This window comes from Pantherophis guttatus, chromosome 1 (assembly GCF_059756535.1).
Source record: "Pantherophis guttatus breed Tessera chromosome 1, ASM5975653v1, whole genome shotgun sequence".
Lineage (NCBI taxonomy): Eukaryota > Metazoa > Chordata > Lepidosauria > Squamata > Colubridae > Pantherophis > Pantherophis guttatus.
Genome location: NC_142063.1, coordinates 128,408,495 through 128,431,190, shown reverse-complemented (window position 1 = coordinate 128,431,190; position 22,696 = coordinate 128,408,495). Strand labels below are relative to the sequence as shown.

Sequence of the window (22,696 nt, the reverse complement as noted above, 5' to 3'; positions counted from 1 at the left end):
AAATTCAGGAAAACAAAGAAAATGGAGGCAGGCAAGCCTCCAGGAGACTCCTAGTGACTGATATGTTTTCCTGCTATATATTATGTTACTGTATCAAGTTATTATCAGTCATTGGGCACTTTGCTGATTACATTTGCTTTTTTTAAGAAATATAATATACATGAAAGCTGATCCAATTATTTGGAGAAAAAGTGATGAATCCTTTAGAGCAGTCTAATCTCAACAAATTTATGATGTGTGGTCTCCTAGGCTGGGAGAATTCTGGGAGTTGAAGACAATACACCTTAAAATTGCTGAGGTTGAGAAAGACTGTTTTAAAGTTTATGCCTTTTGGAAGGAATATATGAAACGGATAGTTCATGAGATCTTGCACTCTTCTGTTGATTGCTAATGTATGGGTGTGGAAAGGTGGAGAGTTACCGAAATCGGCAGGTGAGGAGAGGATTAAACATGTCCTCTATTTACTAATGCTAGAACATCATAGAAAGGAAAGTACTACCATTTTTCAGTGACAATAATCTGTGTAAATTTACTTCAAAACAATTTTGCATGTGAAAACTGGCATGTCAGCCTTTCAAAGTGGGGATTTTTTTTTTAATGAAAAGGAAGAATTTAAACATGCAGTTGATAACATGCAGTTTTAAATGGCACATGCTGAAGAAGTCTCTAAAGCAGGGCTGTCAAACTTGTGACCCATGGGCCAGATGTGTCACGCGCTGGTTACACCCACGCCCGGTTTAGTGAAGGGGAATAAGTCGCAATTCGTCACGTGTCAATGCAAGTTTGACATCCCTGTTCTAAAGTCTCTATAGGTTGACTCCCTGAGTGTGACTCCTGATGACTATACTCATGTATTTGGGGCAGCAATACAGACATGTCTTGCCACTACCTCCTTCTAGGATTCAAGTTTCAGATGTAGCCCTCATCTTAGATATGGCCTTCTGGACTTCCAGCCAAGTCTGTATTTCTCAGTTTTAAGGGGTATTAGCTAAGGTCAAGGCAGGGTGATGGCCCTTTGTTGTGACTATAAAATCTGAATATGTAGAGAAGTTTAAAAATCCTTTCTCTCTCAGGCTTATAGAGAAACTATAAGAGAAACTATATAATCATTATTTTCTTACAAAAAATTGTTATACATATAATAATGCACATTTCCAACCAAATTATGCTTGCCAGATACTTCCAATTAAAGTGTGGCCCACTTGCATTCTTGTTGACACTTGCAGAGACCTCCCTCCAAGTAAATGAGACCAAACTGCTATTATTAATGCTACTACTATTACTAGGGGGAACTTGCCCTTTGTTTTCCCTATTACCTGTTCCTCATAAAACACCATGATTAAAATCAATACCATTTCATCAAGCAAACCTATAAAAAGGTTTTATACAACAGGCCCCATGTATTTAGCTTATAAATGAAAGGAAAATTCATTACCTTGTACTTTGATCGTCGCTGATGTGGATGCTATCCCAAGTTCATTTGTGGCCACACAGGTGTAAATGCCACTGTCCTGAGGCATCACATTGCAGATCTTTAGGGTAATGTCACCTGATTCACTAGAGGGGAGCAGAAGTTAAAAGGTTAAATTGCAATTCTGTCAAGTGGCTTCTCTCCCAGAACTTAACTATTTCAATGTTTCTGGTAACTAGAGTCATGGGTTTGAGATGGGTGACTACAAATCCAATCCAATCCAATCCAATCCAATCCAATCATCAACCAACCAACCAATCAATCTCAATTGATCTGGAAAGTGAGAATCAATGGAAAAATAGACAAGATGTGCTCTTTTCACTGAGTCTATGGACATTAGTCACACAAAAGGAAATAAATAATTTACTAATGGATATTGGTTCACACTGTTCTGTTTAATGATTGTGATTCTAATGATCGCAAAAATGGAATGGTTTTGCACTATAACTATATGGGTTATTCATACTGTGCAGATCAAGAGTCTGGAATTTGGAGCCTATGTGGAGTAAGGTTCTTGTTACTAGTTTCTCTCCTCCCAAGGATTTTTTTAAATATGATTTTTTAATAGGAAGCTAACATTTCATTAAAAAAACCTCTAGCCATGAATGCCACCTTTATTCCCAATAATGCTCCTTAGCTCCATATAGACTTAGGAGATAAAGACAATGGGTGGTTGCACCCAGAATTTTGTTCAGAAGTGCAGTTACCTACCTAGAAAACAATACCAACAAAAGTGACCTGGAAGTACTAGCATCTTGGGGGCAGGTCATCTTCCTTTTTATTCAAGGCATGTTTTGTGATTAGCTGACCCTGTTGTGAATGCACCAATCTTGCCTGCCCTGTTGTGAATGCACCAATTTTCCCAGGGCAGCCATAGAGACATGATCTCCAGAAAAAACAGAATTTCACTCATCAGCCCCAATCCTGATCAAGAGATGTTGAAGAACTCATTTCCAGGGTGTTTAGGACATAAACCAAATGATTAAGATAACTGAACACTAAGATCACAGTGCTGCTATATTTATACTTCGACATTCCTTTGACTTTTAACTTTCTTTTACAGTTTATCAAAAGACCTATACAAATATAGCAGTCATACCCAATGATGCATATATGGATGATTTACAGTAACATAGGATTATTAAACTTTGCAGATGAAGGTGGAAATGACGCAATGAAAGGAACAGATGGAAAGTTCCTGTGGGCCAAAAACAGAATAATGAATCCATCTCCCATGCCATCGTTGGGGCTGTTCTCCTTGTTCCAATATTGATAATTAAATACATGCAGTTGTCAGCAACTTTCAGAGCACAAGCCTAAACTTGTCTGCCTTTCCTGGAATCAGCATAAATGCTTGAGATTGACGAAGGGTCAGAAAAACCTGCCATACGGCAATTGTGATGTCTTACAGAAGATATTTCTTTTTTCTATATTCCTCTGGACTGATGTAGGTTATGAGAGACTGAAGATCAGAACAGTTTTTAAATGGTTTATGAAACTTAACTCTCTTTACTTAATTACAATTACACAGATTTGCTATATTGAATATATTGCTATATTCAATAGCCACCTTAATTCATTCATCGTTTCAGCAGAATCCTGAACGCAAAGATTGAACATACCAGGAGGTAACTGTAATGGCAGCGGTGCTGCTGTCATTGTCAAGCATGTTTTGATCCGGTCCTTTCCAGGTGATGGTTGGTTTGGGCCGCCCACAGACTTTGCACTGCAACATTACGGTGTCTCCAAGCAAGCAAGTGATATCCACTAAGGGCACGAGAAACTCAGGAGCAACTGGAGTAAATGCCATACACAGAGACACATCACATTCACAAGAGACATCAACAATTTCATTTGAAATACTGAAACAGCTGTCAAGCAAGGAGTCATGTTTTTTGGTACAAGAAAACTCCTGCTCCATAGAAAGTGAAAATAGGAAAAATATTCCTCTTTCTTCCCATTTCTGAGGCATGTTTTCAGAAATGGGGAAAAGAGAGGGCCTCAAAGACCTCCACAGCTTAGAAGCAGGGGTGAAATCCAGCAGGTTCTGACAGGTTCTGGAGAACTGGTAGCAGAAATTTTGAGCAGTTCGGAGAACCGGTAGCGGAAATTTTGAGTAGTTCAGAGAACCGGCAAATACCACCTCTGGCTGGCCCCAGAGTGGGGTGGGAATGGAGATTTTGCAATATCCTTCCCCCAGAAGTGGGGAGGGAATGGGGATTTTGCAGTATCCTTCCCCTGCCACCCCCACCAAGCCACGCTCACCAAGCAACACCCACAGAATTGGTAGTAAAAAAATTTGGATTTCACCACTGCTTAGAAGAATTATCACCATGGTTTTGTGAGGACTCCAAAGATCAACCTTAGTATGTCATTTTTTCATAATACAACATTGAAATCTTAATCATATCCTGAACATTTTAAACCAGATCTGTGGTAAATTTTCTCATAAAACTGTGCTTGTAGAATCTTTGAAATGGAAGTGATTATCTGCCATCAAGTCACAGTCAACTCTTAGTGACCACAAGGATAGGTTTTCTCTGTTACAATCTATTCCTAACCTGGCCACTCAAGTCTTCCACTGATGTCGAAATAGAACTATGGGTTACATTTTCCCAATTATTTGTACTTTGATTGTTTTTTATCTTTTGCATTTCTGGATACTTGGGTTGTTTTGTTGTTTTAAAAGGTGTAAGCAGCATGGGTGTTCATTTTAATAAAAGGCAGGTATAAATTAATTTAATCAATAACAACGTTAAGGGCAGATAGCAAGTTTATATAAATGTGATGCAAAATAAAAGCGAAAAAGAACCTCAGAATAATTTGAAAACTGCTTAGCTAAAATAAACGAAATAAAATGAATTATAATTCAAACTATCAAATCTGGGCTGAAAAATTTTGGACACAATCCAAATTTTGGATCTTTCTGCCATCCTACTGTTTGCAGATTTTAGCAATTCATATACTGTACTTTAAATTATATTATAGGGAAAGCAAAGTCAGTTTAATTGGCTGTCCTATATATTCTTTGGGACTGTAGTAAGAATGTACTTAGTACAGGGGTCAGCAACCTGTGGCTCCGGAGCTGCATGTGGCTCTTTGGGCCCTCTGCAGTGGCTCCCTGTCAGGTGATCCCACCACTTGCTGGCCCCGCCCCTCGCCCTCCCCTCCCAGTCACTCCTCGTCTGGCCTGAGAAGGTAAGGGCGACAGCGGGGGGATGGAGAAGCGGCCAGGGCAGAGACAGAGAGAGGGGGGGGGAGAGAGAGAAACATAGAGAGATACAGAGAGAGGGGGAGGGATGGGGAGAGGGAGGGAGGGAGAGAGAAAGAGAGAGATGTCAAAAGGGTTTTGTGGTTCCTGGTGTTTTTTAACAACCGGTTCTCTGCCCTAATGACCAGCTGGGTAGGTGTGGCTGGGGGGGGTCATGTGACTGGTGGAAGTGAATGATGTCGAGTTGGCCACACCCACCCAGGTTTTGTGGCTCCTGGTGTTTTCTTTTCTGTGGGAAATGGATCCAAATGGCTCTGAGTATTTAAGGTTTCAGACCCCTGACTTAGTATCATGCCTGTCATTACTGAGACAAAATTACCCAGGGTATGTTTGGGGAAATAATATTATTTCCTTTTTCATTTTTTAAACATGGAAAAATAAAGACTTGAACAAGCTTATGTCTTTAACTCACCTTCCTGGATGAAATTTGGGTTGATGATCTGAAAAATATATACATATGTACACACACAAGAAATAAAAAAGGTTTATTTAATTGGTTATTGAAAAAAGAAAATGCTCTCAGCGAGATACGAGTAGGTTTTAAAAATACTGAGGAACTGAAAGTACATCCTGAGAAGTCTCATTCTGATACTGCGTTTATTGTAACAGCCCCTTCTGATCTCAACATCAAGATTGCAGGATCTTTCAATTGGCCAGATCTTGAAAATTTTTAAAAAAAAGCAGGAATGAGCTAGCAGTCATGAATGTACTTGTTTGTAAATGAACCATAGATTTACTGCCCATAATTTTTGGTCTTTCCTCTCATTCACTTCCCATGATCAGCAGACTATCTTCATGAGTGGCTGGGAATCAGATAATTCCTGTAGCTATTGGAGTTCTAAAGGTGCTTTTTTCAAGAGGCAACTGGACTTTTTTGTTTTTCTTTGAAGATGTTTTGCTTCTCATCCAAGAAGCTTCTTCAGCTCTGACTGGATGGTGGGGAATGGAAAGATTTATATTCCTTGCAGACAGCTGGTCATTTGCATTGTTTTTAGAGAGTCATTGAGGCCACTTGGAGGTTTGTCTATGTCCTCTGGGTCACCTGAGTAGTGCAAATGGGTGAGGAGCCTTCTTGGAACTGCTGAAAGGACTGTGCTGTAAAGCTGTACTTTCCGCAGAATGTTTTCTGCCCTTTGTCCTTCACTGTTGTACACAGGGACAGGCTGTTGACCTCCAAGTGGCCTCAACAGCTCTCTAAAAGAATGTGAATGACCAGCTGTCTGCAAGAAATATAAATTCTTCCATTCCCCATCATCCAGTCAGAGCTGAAAAAGCTTCTTGGATGAGAAGTGAAACATCTTCAAAGAAAAACCAAAAAGTCCAGTTGCCTCCTGAAAAACTACCTTTGGGACAACCATGACCTGGATGACTGAGAATCCCCATAGGCATATTGGAGGTCTACAGCATTTTGGACTCCATTCCAAACAGGTGGTTTAAACTTTAAAGAAAGTAGGAGTGCAATAGAAGCATCTGTCTGCAGCTCTAAATCAGCTGTGATTTTTGCAGAGATCATGCTAAAGAACCTCTCTGGAATCAGTTCTGAAGTGCTGCAAAGCTCTAGTTGTTATCTGATCATATTTAGCACTACGTTTAATCCTCACACACCTAAGAATCACCTTGTTAAAATAGCAGATTAAGCAAAACAGTCCAGTACTCTACAGTGATTGTACTCAAGTGTTTTAGATAAAATAATAAGAAGTAGAGCTTGGTCATCTTTGGTTCGGAAACCTCAGGTACTACAGTGGTTTTGAATAAATTGGTTGTTTCAAAATCTCTCCAGGTCTGATTACTTCATGGCAATCCATCCTTTTTTTGGTCATTCTACAGCACCATGAAAGACAGGATGATTTGCAAAATGAGTTTGTAATTCAACCAGTACAAAGTGAAGAAAAATTTTTGTATTTGTACTTTGCACTGACTATCAGGACAAACCTGATGGTAAATTTTTTTTTACCTAATTGGTAAAAATTCAATCTTACCCACTAGAGTAGAATTTTTAATTATTTCGTACCCGAGAACCTTTAGGCAAAATCCATTAAATTCTAAATAATTTCCTTCCAATAAGTCTTTACTCTGTATCTGGAATTGCCTTCAAGAAAATAATATTTTTAAAATATGAACTATTCTCATGCAATGTATTCCTCTACTTGGTATTCATAAACTCATTGTGAGAACTAAAAAAAGCCTAAAGACACACAAGGAATCTCGATTTATCAAAAATACCATACTTCTTTGAAAAAAATGAAAACCTGTGATGGAAAAAGCCCTGGCCACAAAATGTATCTGAAATTTACAGTTAACACATTCAGCATTTGACTTTAGCTTTTTAACTTAAATCTTTGATGAAGTATCTTTACCCAATATCAAAGCTACTAAGATCCACTGGAAACAATCCAGCCTAATTAGGGGTAAATTTGTACAGAACTGTACAATTAGTAATATTACATTAGTAATATTGTAGCAAATGCATTTAAACCCTAGGCTAGACATTAGATTTGTTTCCGCAGCAGAGGGCATATATGTGCCAAGTTATCTGGATTAATGATTAAACTGTTACAGCAATCCAATAAAAAATTATTTTATTTGACGATGCCACTATTTCAATTAAGGCTTATCCAGCTGGAAGTTTTCTGCCTTGTTGATTCAAGATTAATAGGCAGCGCTATTTGGTACTGTTAGGTAATCATTAATAATCACAATTAAGAAAGGGTGGGCAAATTATGACTACCGGACATTTACAGTTCTTACACTTTTTAAGAGTTGTGAAACTGCTTTAAAAAGGCAAACAGGTTTATTTGTCTTTTAACTGCACATGTGTGAACAGGCACTCACAGATTTTGAAAAAAATAACAACAATATCCAATCAACCCTGGAAATTTCAGCTTTGCTCCTTCTGGGATCTCATTGTTAAACTCCCTGTGGCTAAAACAATTACAGTAAAATATTAATTCTAGTGACAAATATGTTGCCCACTTTGATTAAAAAGGTCACATTCCAAAGATTTATCTACTGTGTTTTCCCGAAAATAAGACCCTCTCTTATATTTTTTTGAACCCCGAAATAAGCACTTGGCTTTATTTTTGGGAGGGCTTACTATTTTGGGGCATGTGGAGCAAGATGGGGATTTCTTGCTGTCTTACCTGATTTCCAGTTCTGCATTTAAATATTTTTGGGGAGGGCTTATTTTTTGGGGGGAGGCTTATTTTAGCGCATGCGCTCAAAAGCCTGATTGGGCTTATTATCAGGGGATGTCTTATTTTCGGGAAAACAGGGTAAAAATAAAATTTTGACGACGAAGGAAGAACCTAATTGTGGTATTTCTGCCATGAAAAATATTGGTGATAGGGTGAAGAAAAGATAAATGGCAATCCTAATTGGGACTATAATAATAGGGACATCGTGGCTCAGTGGCTAATATGCTGAGCTTGTCGATCGAAAGGTCGGCAGTTCAGCAGTTCAAATCCCTAGTGCCACGTAATGGTCCTATTACTTGTCCCAGCTTCTGCCAACCTAGCAGTTCGAAAGCACATAAAAAATGCAAGTAGAAAAATAGGGACCACCTTTGATGGGAAGGTAACAGAGCTCTGTGCACCTTTGGTGTTTAGTCATGCCGGCCACATGACCACGGAGACATCTTCGGACAGCCCTGGCTCTTCAGCTTTGAAACGGAGATAAGCACTGCCCCCTAGAGTTGGGAACAACTAGCACATATGTGCAAGGGGAACCTTTACCTTTACCTAATGGGGATGGTTATCTTCCCAATCTTGATCATTTTCCCCAAAGTTATGATACAATTTAGGTTATAAATAACCTGATGTAGCCCCATCTCCAGCTCTTTAGATGGTAATAAGTATTGTTTTACTGTTCCAAAATATGGTAAGTCTTGCTTATTATGACACGGTTGAAATTTTTAGCTTTATTTGCCACAAACAAACAAGGCTAGACATGGCCTCCAGGCTGAAGTTAGCTATCTCTTTTCTCCAGACGTTCTCTTCCACCTATACAGGAAATTTGTTGTATTTTTCTCCCCACATATCAAACTGAATAAAATTGAATGGTTTTTGATCCACCAATGATGCTGAGTAGTTTGTAGCTACTCTTGATAACATTCCTCTAAAGAAACCTAAAGGCCCAAATGCACCGTCTTGAATATTTTTGAATTCTGAGCACCTAAAATTGATTGCCTTTCTTTAATATCGCCACTCGTTTTCATGGATTTTGACAAGCTTTATGTCATAATATATAGCCCACAATTCAGGCTGAAGCAGGCAAACACCAGTATGGAACTTGATAACATTCCTCTAAAGAAACCTAAAGGCTCAAGTGCACCAAATCTTGAATATTTTCAGATTGTGAGCACCTTAAATTGATTGCCTTTCTTTAATATCGCCATTCCTTTTAAAGGTTTTTGACAAGCACAATTCAGGCTGAAGCATGCAAACACCTGTACGGAACACGTATCCGCAGACTTAGAAACAAGTCTTACAGGTTTCAAAGGAATGCATTAGCACTGGGAACCTTACCGCATGAGGCAATTAAGTAGCAGCCTTTAATTTTGATTTATTAATGCTGCAAAATGGAAGCACCCATTAAAGGATCGGAATGTATTTTATAAATCATTTTCTTTGCAAAAAACAGCTACACCCAAAAATTTATGGGGACAAAATCGGGGATAGTAAAAAAAAAAAAAAAAAGCGAAACCATTGTGGAATGCTAATGAAATAATGCAACATTGTGCAAAACTGTAGAAAAAAGAAAACTAAGGAAGCAGGAAAAGAGCTATATTAATTTGCTTTAACCTGAGGAAGCTGTTGACAGCAGGACATGGACCTTTGCTGGAGATGAAATAGTTCTGTCTTTCCCACCATGTCAATCTAGTGCTTGGACAGATTCAGTGAGGATCAACAATATATTTTTAGTTGAGTTTTTCTTGCCTGAGGGCTTCCTGACCAGCAGACCAATTGTTCTTCACTCTCTTTTACTACAAACAGCACTTTCAGGCAGGGGTGAAATGTAAAATGTGTTACTACCGGTTCTGTGGGTGTGGCTTGGGGGGGTAATGTGACTGGGTGGGCGTGGCCAACTTTTTTTTTTTTAACTTTTCAAAGCATTTTTTCTAATGCTTTGAAAAGCCTCTGCCGATCAGGCAACACAGCTGGGATCGTCAGAGAGGCATTTTAAAAAATGCTTTGAAAAGCCTCTCTGATGATCAGGCAACTCAGCTGGGATCGTCAGAGACTTTTCAAAGCATTTTTTTTACCACGTCTTCGGCCAAGAGGTTGCAGAAAAAAATGCTTTGAAAAGCCTCTGAAGATCCCAGCTGAGCCGCGCGATCATCAGAGGCTTTTTTTTTTTAGTTTTGAAAGCATTTTTTCGTCGGAAGAGGTTGTAGAAAAAATGCTTTTAAAAGTAAAAAAAAAAGCCTCTCATGATCGTGCGACTCAGCTGGGCGTGGTGGTGGTGGGGGGACGCAGGGATTTTTTCTACCAGTTCTCCGAACCACCTGCCGCCATTGCTACCAGATCGGGTAATCCAGTCCAAACCGGGAGCATTTCACCCCTGCTTTCAGGGGCAAACAGTGGTTGAAAAAGGTAACTCGTGATAGAAAAATTATCTGGGACTCCAATCCAAGTTAGGAAATAACCTTGCAAAACTCATATTTATCTAGAACTGCAAGTGAATGGATCTCAAACATCTGTTCTTAGGCATCTGGGATGGTATGCAAATGTGGGTGTTTAAGGCAGGGGTGGGCTGATTCTGTGCAGTTCGGAGAACTCCCAAATCCCACTCCTGGCTGGTCCTGCCCACCCTGCCCCTCCCAGAAGTCCCCACGCGGCCCGTTTTGGATGCAGGTAAGTGCAGGGCGCACATGGAAGCTCAGGGAGGGCAAGAAATGGGCCTACTAGAAGTTCAGAAAGGCTGGAGACGGGTCCGTTTCCAGCCTCCAGAGGGCCTTTGGAGCCTGGGGAGGCCGTTTTTGCCCTCCCAGAGGCTCAAGGAAAGCCCGGGGAGGAAAAAAACGCCCCTCCTGCCATGGTGCAGGAGGCTGACTAGGCCACGCCCATCATGGCCACACCCACCCAGCAACCGGGCAGAGAACCCCTTGCTAAAATTTTTGAAGCCCACCCTGGTTTAAGGGCTGAATTTCTGGAACATAATGGCATATTCCAGGTTTAAAGCAAAACATAGTTTCTGTTTTATGTATACTCACTAGAAGATATAAACAATTAGCTGGGGAACACTACAGCACTACTAACTTGACAATTAGATATAGACAGTGGTGAGATTCAAATAATTTAACAACCAGTTCTCTGCCTTAATGATTTCTTCCAACAACCAGTTCACCAAACTGCTCAGAAAGTTAACAACCGGTTCTCCCGAAGTGGTGCGAACTGGCTGAATCCCACCACTGGATATAGAGGAATGTAATGGAGTGAGCTTCATGGAAAAATTAGGTAATCAACACTGTTTTGAGGCAAAGTGGATAGCACAAATATATAATGGCCACAGATGGGGTCTCTTTGCCAAGAAACAAATTGATAGTGAGGGATTTGCTCTATTTTCATGGGGACAATGTAAGAAAAATACGTGGAGAAATTTCTATTTGTGCTCACATAGAGTTTACTACTCCTATAATACTTGAACAGCAGTATTTTAAGTCCTCTCCCTTGCCTCATCCAAACAAACATTACTGCTGCATCTTGTTTTGTTCCAAGCTCCTTTTTTTCCCTTTTTCTTTGTCCATTGGCTTCAAATATATATGAATAAATTGGCAAAGCAGTAGCAATTGAAAGGCTTTGAAAATAAACTGTAATTGCCAGGCACAGCAAGTACTCTGATATCAGCATTAGCATTGCGTAGCCAAAAGCAAAACACAATAAGGAAGTGGGGAGGTAGGACTTAAATGCAGACTATGTATCACCCAAAGTCCACAAATCTAGCTTTTATGAATTGGTAAAGGAATACAGACTTTAGGTGTTCTAATATATTAAATATCAGGACTATGCACATTGTTAGAAAGAAGTCTTCTACAATGCAAAAGAATATGTGGAAAGCACTATTCTTCAGATCAGTAAAGCAGTTACATCATTACTGGACTTTGTGGATATGAATAAATGTTTTGTACAGTATACCCAGCATTGCGAAGTATCTCTTTGGAAGGATTTGCACAGCCTCATTAGATATTAGTGAGATCTCTTTACCTGTATACTCTACAGTTATCCCTAACATGCTAATTATGAAAGTCTAATATTCTTATGTTTTCCAAATGGTTTGAGAACATTAGAAACACTTTTACATCATTGCAAAGTGGTTTTCTGTAGTATTTTTTCCCCAATAACAAGAGCTTCATCTCTAAGCTCTCAGACAGATGCTTTGTTTCTAAAACAAACTTGCTTAGTGATGTGTTGTCATCTAGAACAGGGGTCTCCAACTTGGCAACTTTAAGACTTGTAAACTCCCAGAATTCCTCAGCCAGGATGGCTGACAGGGTAATTCTGGGAGCTGAAATCCATAAGTCTTAAAAGTTGCCAAGATTGGAGACCCCTGTTCTAGAAGGCCTTTTCTATTTTTCCCTCATTTCTGGGTTTTAATCTATGTGTTTTCATATTGTAATGTTATTGTTTACTTATTATTCAACTATTCTCAGTGGAAAGGATCTTTTGCAATGTGTCGCAGTCTTCTAAGTGATTAAGTGAATTGACATTTAATATTTTGTACCAGAACTCATGGATTCCCAAGAAAGCTTTAACTACTTGATGTATGTCTTCTTATAGGACTTTTGTCCTTAGTACTCATTTACTGTTAGCAGTTGGATTTCACTAGTACAGCAAACACTTCTGATTGCTATTGACCTTGTTTTAAATACTGAACTGTCATGGATCTTTATCTATTGCAGTCGGGTCAAAATTCTAATTAATAGATGCTCCACATTACATATTATTTAGCATATCAGACTGTCCCATTCAAAGTTGGATCAATGGAACCAAGAAAGAGCAAACCTGCTGTATTCATAACAGTTGAGATTTTTTTTTTTTTAATTTGATTTATATGCCGTCCTTCTCCAGAGACTCAGGGCGGCTTACAATGTGTTAAGCAATAGCCTTCATACTTTTGTATATTTATACAAAGTCAGCTTATTGCCCCCACAAACTGGGTCCTCATTTAACCTACCTTAGAAAGGATGGAAGGCTGAGTCAACCTTGAGCCTGGTGAGGTTCGAACTTACAGTAATTGCAGGCAGCTGGTCTTAATCACAATGCTATCAGTCTGCTGAGCCACCAGGCCCTTTATATACTGATGTGTTAGCTTACAGTGGAGGTTCCAGATTCATTTACCAGAATAAATATGTCCAGAATGACAGACAATTTGGTATCTTATATGGAATTCTCACATTGATGTATTGTTAAAATTAAATGAGAGATAGTTTGCTGTCTAAGATCTTCTGTCTGGGACAGGCACTCCACTCTGAATCTACAGTATACTACAGTCACCCCTTTGTTTAGAGCAGAGACACCAAATTTTATAGGTACTATTTTAAAACAGGCAAACAATTCTCTGGGGAAGTTAGTACTAGGTTCGAGAGAGGGCGGATAGAAAGGATCATGGTCTACCTCCATGCTAGTGTTGGGGTCAAGGTCATCACATTCAGACTCTTCTGAACTGTTTGTCTCCTTTTGAGCAGCATGGAGAAAAAAAGAACAGAGTTTTGATCAGCAGAGAGATTAAAGAAGAGCAGAGCAATTAAGAGCAACATAGAAATGGCCACCAATAACTCAAAATACTTTCCAACAGAAAGTCACTAGGTGCAAGCAATACACACTGGGCAAAATAATAGGAAAACTGTCTTTAAGTAATTTGGAAAAAATACATTAGTGGAAGCAGCACTATGAAACGCTACCTCTGCTATATCAGCTTCCCCATTTGAGAGGGCTCTTGGAACCTGGCTGACAAAATTATATCTAAATAATCTTTCGCATCCAATTCTGGCAAGTAAATAAGAATTCTGGAGGTGTCAAGAGTCTAGTGCTTCATTCAATCTTCTGAGGTGCCCTTTTTTAAGAATTTCAGCCATGTTATTATTATTATTATTTATTCAATTTATATACCGCCCTTCTCCTGGTGGACTCAAATGTGTATCAAATGCCAATTATTATTATTTTTTTAATGTCCTACAACTGTAAAAAACTTGAATAGCCCAGAATTCAGAAGTGAAGCCAGTTTTAAAAATCTGAATGTCATTTCCTGATTTTGTATTTCTTAATTCCCACTTAGATAAATTAAGTGCACAGCAGAAGGTAGCAGACCTGCTATGGCATTGAAGGGCATCCTTCCTCCATTCACTAAATGGATTGTTTAAGGAGGGAGGTGCCCAACAAATATATCTTACCCCATGCTCTATCAGTGTTGACAGACTTGATCATCCTTTGGCAGAACACACACAACACAACACCAAGACAGGCACAACTGGATCTTGAATTTGGGTCCCCTCAGACCAGACATTGATAGGATTCATCCATAAAGTGGGGTCTCTTCAATCACCATAAATGCTCATGAAATTTGTGTTTATAAAGAAGGGGAGGCATGATCTAATATATTATCTGTTCAAAAGAGGATTTGCTGTTTCAGTACTTGGCTAACTGGATGCTCTGTTGCTTTTTAGCTTTATTTTGGGGACCAACGTTACACTTTGCATTAAAATAGCTGTTCTGAGCATGTTGTGTTAGAAAAATCTATATGCCTAGATTTCTACTTGGCATTGTTAAGTGGGTGGCATAGCAGTCCATTCTGATTGCTATCAGTCAACAGCTGAAGAAAGATTGGCCAAGCCATAATTTAAATAATTTTGAAAACATTACACAATCTGTATATGAAAAAAAATGGTTCCATTGTTTTCTCTTTGAAATTATCTTGGACAATTTTCCTGCAGACTGGGTAGGAGGGAAGCAACTGTGTGCGAATAATTTAGGGCACACAAGATTTTCCCCCACCCCTGCTTTCTATGCTAGAACACTGGACAGCATCCAAGTTTTGTTTCATAGCATAGAACAGTTAAGCCAGTTTTGTTTGGTTTTTGTTAAGACACTGTCAACTCAGACAGTAAAATAAAACATTTCAGAAAAGGCTGTGTTCTAAGCTTGACAAGGAAAAATGTTTCCTGTGTTGTCCATATCCCCTCCCCACTTTTTAAAGCAAAAAACACAAATCAAAATTAACTTTTAAGAAACAGTAACAAAGAATTTTGTGGCATCTTACAACAAATGATATAGAGTCCAGAGCTGGAATTAGTATCTTAAACTGCAATTTTGCATAACCTTCTTGCGATAGGAAAGTAAATAGAAGTCAGTGGGTAACAAAGTGCAGTCAAGAGAAGACAATCGATCTCATCCAACAAAGCTTCCTGCTCCCCAGACTTTTTTCATCAATGGTCCAGAAAAACCTTTTCCACTGACAAAATGGACAAGAAGCAATTCTGATTATCATGTTCCACTGAAATCTTTATGAGTTCCTTCGATTAAACAATGGTGGGTCACCTGAAAGCACCCCTACTATGTAGCAGTGTGTGCCTTCTGGAATGAGGTTCTTCCAAAGATGTTGTTTAGAAAAGCCATGAAGAGCGGGCTCTTCACCAGGTGCAAGGGAGAGTAAGACCTCTCACTTCAATCTCTCTGATCTGTTGCACTTGCCATCTTTTACTGGTTTTATTGTAATTGGTTGACTGTGAGCTCCCACCCGGGTTATTGAGAATTGGTCATCACACAAGACATAGATAGATAGATAGATAGATAGATAGATAGATAGATAGATAGATAGATAGATAGATGATGGATGGGTGGGTGGGTGAATAGACAGATGATCTGTGTGTTTCTGGGAAGCAGTGGGAATTTGCAAACCAGCCAACCAGATCCCAAACTCCCTTTTCCCATTTTATGAGTAAGAATAATTTGAATAAATTCCTGCCAATGAAAGAAAATTCTTAATCTAGTCCATTCACAATTACTTTATTGATAAAGTAATTCTGACAAATTACAGGTCTATTTTTACAAGCCAAAACTATCCTTTAACAGTCTGGGTATTAGAAGTGGGTAATTCTTCATTACTTTTCACTAATTTATTTAATATTTGATATAATTGCTTTGTATTACTATATATGTTTTATGGGATCTTAAAAGCCACGTGAGCAGAATAATATATATTGGTTTTGAAATAAATGGAATAAATAGAATGTTGTCTTCTATGTAGAAAATATAACTTTATATTTAGTGTTAGGAAAAACTCCAAATCTTATATCTTCTTTTAGCTTGCTGGCACAGCATTTATTATTTAGATCTACAGTACTTAAATATAAATACATGCCATTTTGCATCCCTGGAACAATACTGTTAAGAAGACAATATAAGACGCTGATAATGTATACACCTGTATATGTTCCTTCAGAAAAGTTTAATCTTTTAAATTAAATTTGAAGAAAAAGAATTAAAATATAGCACTGTCAATTTAAAAAAGAACATTTCTGCAAAGGATGAGTAAATTTAAATGTACTAGAACTATTAGCTAGGATTTTAATATTGTATTTTGATATATGTGAATTTGTTTTCTTGATTATAATCTTGGTTTAAATCAGAAGTGGGATTTTGATGGAATGCAATAAAGTGAAATAATGATGAACATTAATGATTCATAGTATTTTTCGGTTGATAAATATTTTCCATCTCTGTGGAACTGTAAATGTCTATTTGTTTTTACACAGATCGCATATTTGAAATTGTTCAGATAAAATAGGGTTCCTCTTGTCTTTCATAATTACAGAGAAGGAATTCTGCAAGAACGGGGATTGTTGCAACTGCATGAATTCTTCCTTCTCCCCAATTATGAAAAATACAGAAGTTCTATCGCAGTTTATAGCAATTACAACAAATAGAAATATATGTATTTTTGTTTCTTTCTAACATCTGTTACTTCCATGAAACAATGCAAATACAAACCTGGAAAAGATTAATTAAAAGAGAAAGTCAAACACTTTTGTTGTAAGAACACAAGTTTAAATTTGCAACATACTGCTGAATCAAGTTGAATTTGGATAAGAACTTTCTGTGACATAGAAACAGAGATCTGCTTAATTTTAGAATTGTGGGAGGGGAGGGGGAGAAAAATACAATATAGAGATATAGGTTCTATTTGTACCATTCTCCCAGAATGTAAGTTCTTGTTTTGTATCAAGTCTTGTTCTGGTATCAAAAACAAATAGCGTCAAACATCAACATTCAAGAAAGTTTATAAAGGGAACACACATTTATAAATTAAGATTCAATAGCATCTGCATAAGACAATCCAGAGAATATGGGCAAAGGATGGATAACTTGGAACAATAGTTCAATTGTTCAAGCGTCATTCATTCCTAGCCGATCCCATCAGGTTTTTAAGTGATTAAGAATGGACACTTAATTACCTGATTCAAATTACTGTTGAAATCAATGCCAGAAGATATTCTGGGATATGACAGCTGGTTTCAGTGTGCTAGAGGTTCTTTACTCAGTATAACATATGGCAAGAGAAGGTGTGAAAATCTAATTCTCATGAATGTCACAATGGATAAATTTTACTCAAGTCTCTTAAGAATTTTCTCCCTTACATTTGAATAACTGTACAAACTTCCAGAAAGAATAGCAGGTGATTTGACAATAGTTTTACACTGTGTTTATTTTTTAATATGCATTTTTTCAGCTCACTTGAAATCTGTGGATCTATCACAGTAAATCTTTGACTGGGCATTCCGTAATCTTTCTCTCTTCTATAGTATGGACTAGATCTAACAATAGGAACTATGGAAGTGACACTATATGGAGTTTACACAGTACATTAAATCCACACCAGACTAGTTTATGACAGCGTTGGGTTTTGGATTATCTTACTACCAGTTCGCCCTGCACGCGCATGCTTGCTTTGTGCGCGTGTGAGCCCAGTTCATGTGTGCATGCAAGCCTGGTTCATGTGTGTGTACGCACCTGGTTCACATGCACGACTGCCTTCCACACATGTGCCCGGCCTTCTGCGCATGTGCTTTGCTAGTGCATACACCTGGCCTCAAAAACATGCCTAAATAGGATGGCATAGAGCAGCGGGGGGGGGGGCACCCACGATTTCCGCTACCGGTTTGGGTGAACCAATCCAAACCGACTGAATACCACTTCTGGTTTATGAGTTAATATAGCTCAGTCTGGCACTGTTGAATATGCTATAATACTCAGAACATGCTAAGCCAATGCAAACAAATCATATTAAAGCCTTATATGATGTATAAAGTTCTTATTAGGGCTAATCACATAACTTATGAATTCTATTGAATCCATATTTTCTGGATTGAAGCATCTATTGAATACAATTTATACGCTATTTAGATTATATAACTGCACAAGACAGATTACATAAAACAATATATATCAATTCTATCGAGATAGGAAAAGGGAAAGCTACAGGTTTCCATATCTCCAGGCCTCATGAAAGTTTTCAATGGGTGATGGTGATATTAACTATTGCTATTGTTATTTCAAATCAATCCATTGCAGGATGAAGGCATCTTCAGTGATATTTATAGACTATAAATTATCATGTCAATCTAGTGCAGGTTGATAGATGTATGATTTTGTACAGGCTAGGGCTGAGTGTGTACAGTGTCCCAAATCATCTAACCAGCTTCCATATCCTGCTTCTAGTCCAGCATATAACATCACAATAGTTCTCTTTTAAAGGTATATCAAACTATACATACTTGTTTAATGAAGAATTACCAAGTTTGGGCTATAACATAAACTAACCAAAATTTAATGGAAATAGGCACCATTCACAGCACTGATGTCTTCTGTATTTTTTAGTTGCCATCAATAGCTTCTAACCAATTGAATTGGGGACAACAGCAGGAGGAAGAAAAAGCTAGCTGTCCCCGCTACTACCTCTTAAGCCAGTGGGTCTCAACCTTCCTAATGCCGCGACCCTTTAATACAGTTCCTCATGTTGTGGTGACCCTCAACCATAAAATTATTCCTAAAACCATTGAAAATATGTGTTTTCCGATGGTCTTAGGTGACCCCTGTGAAAGGGTCATTCGACCCCCAAAGGGGTCCCGACCCACAGGTTGAGAACCACTGTCTTAAGCCATGCACATGTATACATCCGAACTAGACTATGTTGTTTGTGTGTCATATAAATGTGGGTATATGCATAATTTTGTGTTTATTTATTTAGTCATGTGTATGTAGTTTATATTGGAGGTGGTGACCCTTTGAGTTATATGCAACAAAATTTCATTTTAATGTGTTAGTGTACATTCAAAGTGACAATAAAGTCAGTCAGTCAGTCAGTCAGTCGGTCAGTCAGTCAGTGTCTGTCTGCCTGCCTACCTACCAATCTACCTATCATCTATCTATCTATCTATCTATCTATCTATCTATCTATCTATCTATGATATAAACTGGAAGCTATTTCAATTCTTTCTACAGAGGAGATAAAAATTCTGAGAGTGTCATGCCAAAGTCAGGAGAAAAAATTGGAACAGTGCCTATCCAGCTCAGAGTTGAAAAATAGGAGGAGCATGTTGAGTTTTCTTTCTCATCTCCAATTCTTGGAAAGCAAAGGCTGTGATATGAATGCTTCTCTAAGATGAGTGGCTCTGTAGGCCTGAAAGCCTAAAATGCCATGTAAGACCTTAGGCAGACCCAAGGAGCCCTACCAAATCATTTTCCTGTACTACATTGTCATGGCTTACCATTCCTCAAGTTTTCTTATCTCTTATTAAAAAAAACGATGAGAATATATTTACAATAGTTCCTGTTTAGGCTGCATGCTTTGGTTCCATTCAACTCTTGTGAGCTTTTACCACACATATATTTGGGATGCTATAAAAAAACAAAAACAAAACCAAACTACTGAAAGTAAAGTACTACTCGCCCTCTGGGCACATATACATGCATGCACGCACGCATAGGAGCACACACATACACTCGCTCATACTTACAGTTTTGGATGCCAGTGGTGAGGAGAAAAAAGCTGTGCTGTAATCCTGCATGCAAACGCCGGCCAGAATGGCTACTACTACCAAAAAGTAAAAGAAATTAAAAAATAAAAGCAAAACAAGGGAAAAAACAAACAAACAAAAAAACAAAAGCCAGATGTCACCCCCTGTCCACAGACAGGATGTTGCAGGGAGAGTGAGGATGAGAAGCAGTAGGCAGCGAACAGCTTCAGATGGCCTTACTCACTTTAACAGAGACTTTGTTGCTCAGAATATCCATGGGTTTACGTAGGCCATTGGCTTCCGTTTTGCCACTGCTTTCCTTTTCCGCCCGCTTTCTCATGCGCAGGGTATGCCATGAACATGACTTCCTGTTATACCAAAAAATGCACTAATCAAATAGCAGGTCTTAGTAGGAAGAGGAAGGGAGGTGGAAAGGCAAGGAGCATACATGTTCTGAATCTCTGCAGCTCCTCCCAAGGAGATGGAAGCCACCTGCAATATCTCTACTTGGATATACATATTCAAACCTGAAATTCAAACTATTCTAATGCAGTTATTCCTGTTTGAACCCAAACGTTCTCTTTAAAATACAGAGGAAACGCAAACTGTATATGTAAGATTGGTAACATGCAAAGATTTAGTACTAGACACCAATACTTCAAGCAGCAAGAAGTATTGGAATAGAAAGAGAAGTCTGTGTGCCCCCAATATGGACAAATAGTTCCATATTCCAGAGTTCAGTGCGACGTTCCAAAACATCAAAAGTTCAACTGCAATTTTATTAAAGTATCAGAATTGGCTATTCCCTGGAGCAAGTTTCATTATACTTAAATTTCCTGATGTTTTATTCCGCCTCCATTTGATCAGTCCAATGTCACTAATGTTTTGCCAAACAAACAAACAAACAAACAAACAAACAAAAACCCCTTCTAAATAAGAGAGAACTAAATTGACTGTATTCATATTGTGCTATGGTAACAATAAAGTGGTTTGACATCAGTAAGCAGTTTTTCTTTGGGATGGGGAAGTAGAAGAGAGAAAACAACATGTAAGGTAAAATGGAAAAATACAGAATTTAGTTCATCAAAACGTATATTTATAAGTAGGATTTTAGGTTTTTAGCAGAAATTATATTCTTCAAATTCCAAATATATTCGTAGGTTTGGGAAGTGCACTGAAATGAAAAGAAGTACTTAAACAAAAGGTAAGTAGCCTGCTATTGTGCCTTCTTCATGCAGGACCAGAATGACATACTATACATTGTCGCAAGAGCAACAGGGTAATACTATAGCAGCAAGCATGCAAAATAGGAGGCAGTAAATGCTTATGCATATGCATCTGGGATCTATGATTAGAACAGTATACAAATGTACATGAATTAAAAAAAAAATCTTTTTGAGCTATTTAATAGCACCTCTAGTGAAAAATGAATGACCAAATGAGGGTTTGTTGCAATTTGTTCCAATTTTGCAACACAGCAACAACTGTGTTTAGGTCAAAGGCTGCACTAAGCTTTCGAATGATTTTGCTGAGTTTCTAAAAGCAGACAGAGTCAAGGCAGGAATGAAATCTAATCTTAAATCAATTATATATAATTAATTATAGTACTCCACTGTCAGCCCCACAATGTGGACCAAACCAATCACAAATCAACTCCACACGAAGGCCAAAGCTACTTTTATTAATATTGGCTATAACAACAGAATCTTGCAAATCTGGCTGGGCTTTTCTCCTGCACCCTCTTTTAGCTCCTGTGAATGAATACTTATTAGCTCGTGTTGGCGCTTCAGGAAATGTCTCTTAAGCAGCTTTTTGGATTCTTATTGAGCAAGCAGTATATATATATATATATATGGATGGGTTTGTATCTTGCGGTATTTACTCTAAAAAAGTTTAGACTTTTTTCCCTTCATTTTCAATAGATACATTCACTGAATGAATGAACTTGTGTAATCTCTCTCTTCTCTTGTTTTTCCAACAGCAGGTCTGTAAATACAATATATATAAAACTTGGGCTATGGTCCAGTTCTTATAATATGTGTTAATGTGTGTACTAAAAGTATTTGAGGAGGGCTTTTGATAATAGATCTCATAAAAATATTTCAAGATTACAGCTGAGTTCAATATCCATCTAAGTACAAAAGTCCAGCGGGAAGAATGGAAGTATTGTTAAAGAAAGTAAAACAGGTGAAATTAGATGGGTCTAGAACACTTGCTTAAGGGACTCTCTTTCTGTTTAAATTTGTAATAGTATCGTATTTCCCCAAAAATAAGACCCTGTCTTATATTTTTTTGAACCCAAAATTAAGCGCTTGGCCTTATTTTCGGAGAGGTCTTATTATTTTGGGGCGTGTGGAGCAAGATGGGGCTCCTCTTGCCATCTTACCTGATTTCCAGCTCTGAGTTTAAATATTTTTGGGGAGGGCTTATTTTCAGGGGGAGGCTTATTTTAGCGCATGCGCTCAAAAGCCCGATTGGACTTATTATCAGGGGATGTCTTATTTTTGGGGAAACAGGGTAATAAGGAGGCAAAGATTCTCAGTTTCTAGTATACATTCAGATAAGGCCTATCTCTGAAACAGGATGCACAAAACATTACACAATTTCCTTGCCCCTTCACCATTCTACAATAATATGAAATCTTCACCTAATAGCTATAAATGACATGTGCAAATCTGCAAGTAATTTCATGGGCTTTTTAAAAAAGATTAACTGAAAAAATTCTCCATAATCCAAGACATTTGAGCAATATTTGAACTTAGGTTTGGTATAGTTTATATTAATAGCCTTAATTTTTACACTGACAAATTTCCTTATATTCCTCATTTATTTTTGTTTCACTTCTATTGATATAGGCTTTGATACTGGGGTGTGTGTGTGTGTGTGTGTGTGTGTGTGTGTGTGTGTGTGCCTTCTCTGTGCATTTGTTCCCTTGTATGTGTCT

The 22,696-nt window shown here is 38.1% G+C and overlaps 1 protein-coding gene across 9 annotated transcripts in view; it reads right to left on the bottom strand.

Annotated features, from left to right (window-relative positions):
- The window catches only part of KALRN (kalirin RhoGEF kinase), a 589,612-nt gene that overhangs the window by 10,755 nt on the left and 556,161 nt on the right, over positions 1-22,696 (bottom strand). For all 9 annotated transcript variants that reach the window (XM_034423023.3, XM_034422995.3, XM_034423032.3 and 6 more), the window contains 5 exons: positions 19,997-20,120; positions 13,355-13,414; positions 5,155-5,182; positions 3,094-3,265; positions 1,436-1,557 (listed from right to left, as the gene is read on the bottom strand). In XM_034423023.3, the coding sequence (XP_034278914.2) occupies positions 1,436-1,557; positions 3,094-3,265; positions 5,155-5,182; positions 13,355-13,414; positions 19,997-20,120 (506 nt within the window). The remainder of the gene's footprint in view (positions 1-1,435; positions 1,558-3,093; positions 3,266-5,154; positions 5,183-13,354; positions 13,415-19,996; positions 20,121-22,696) is intronic.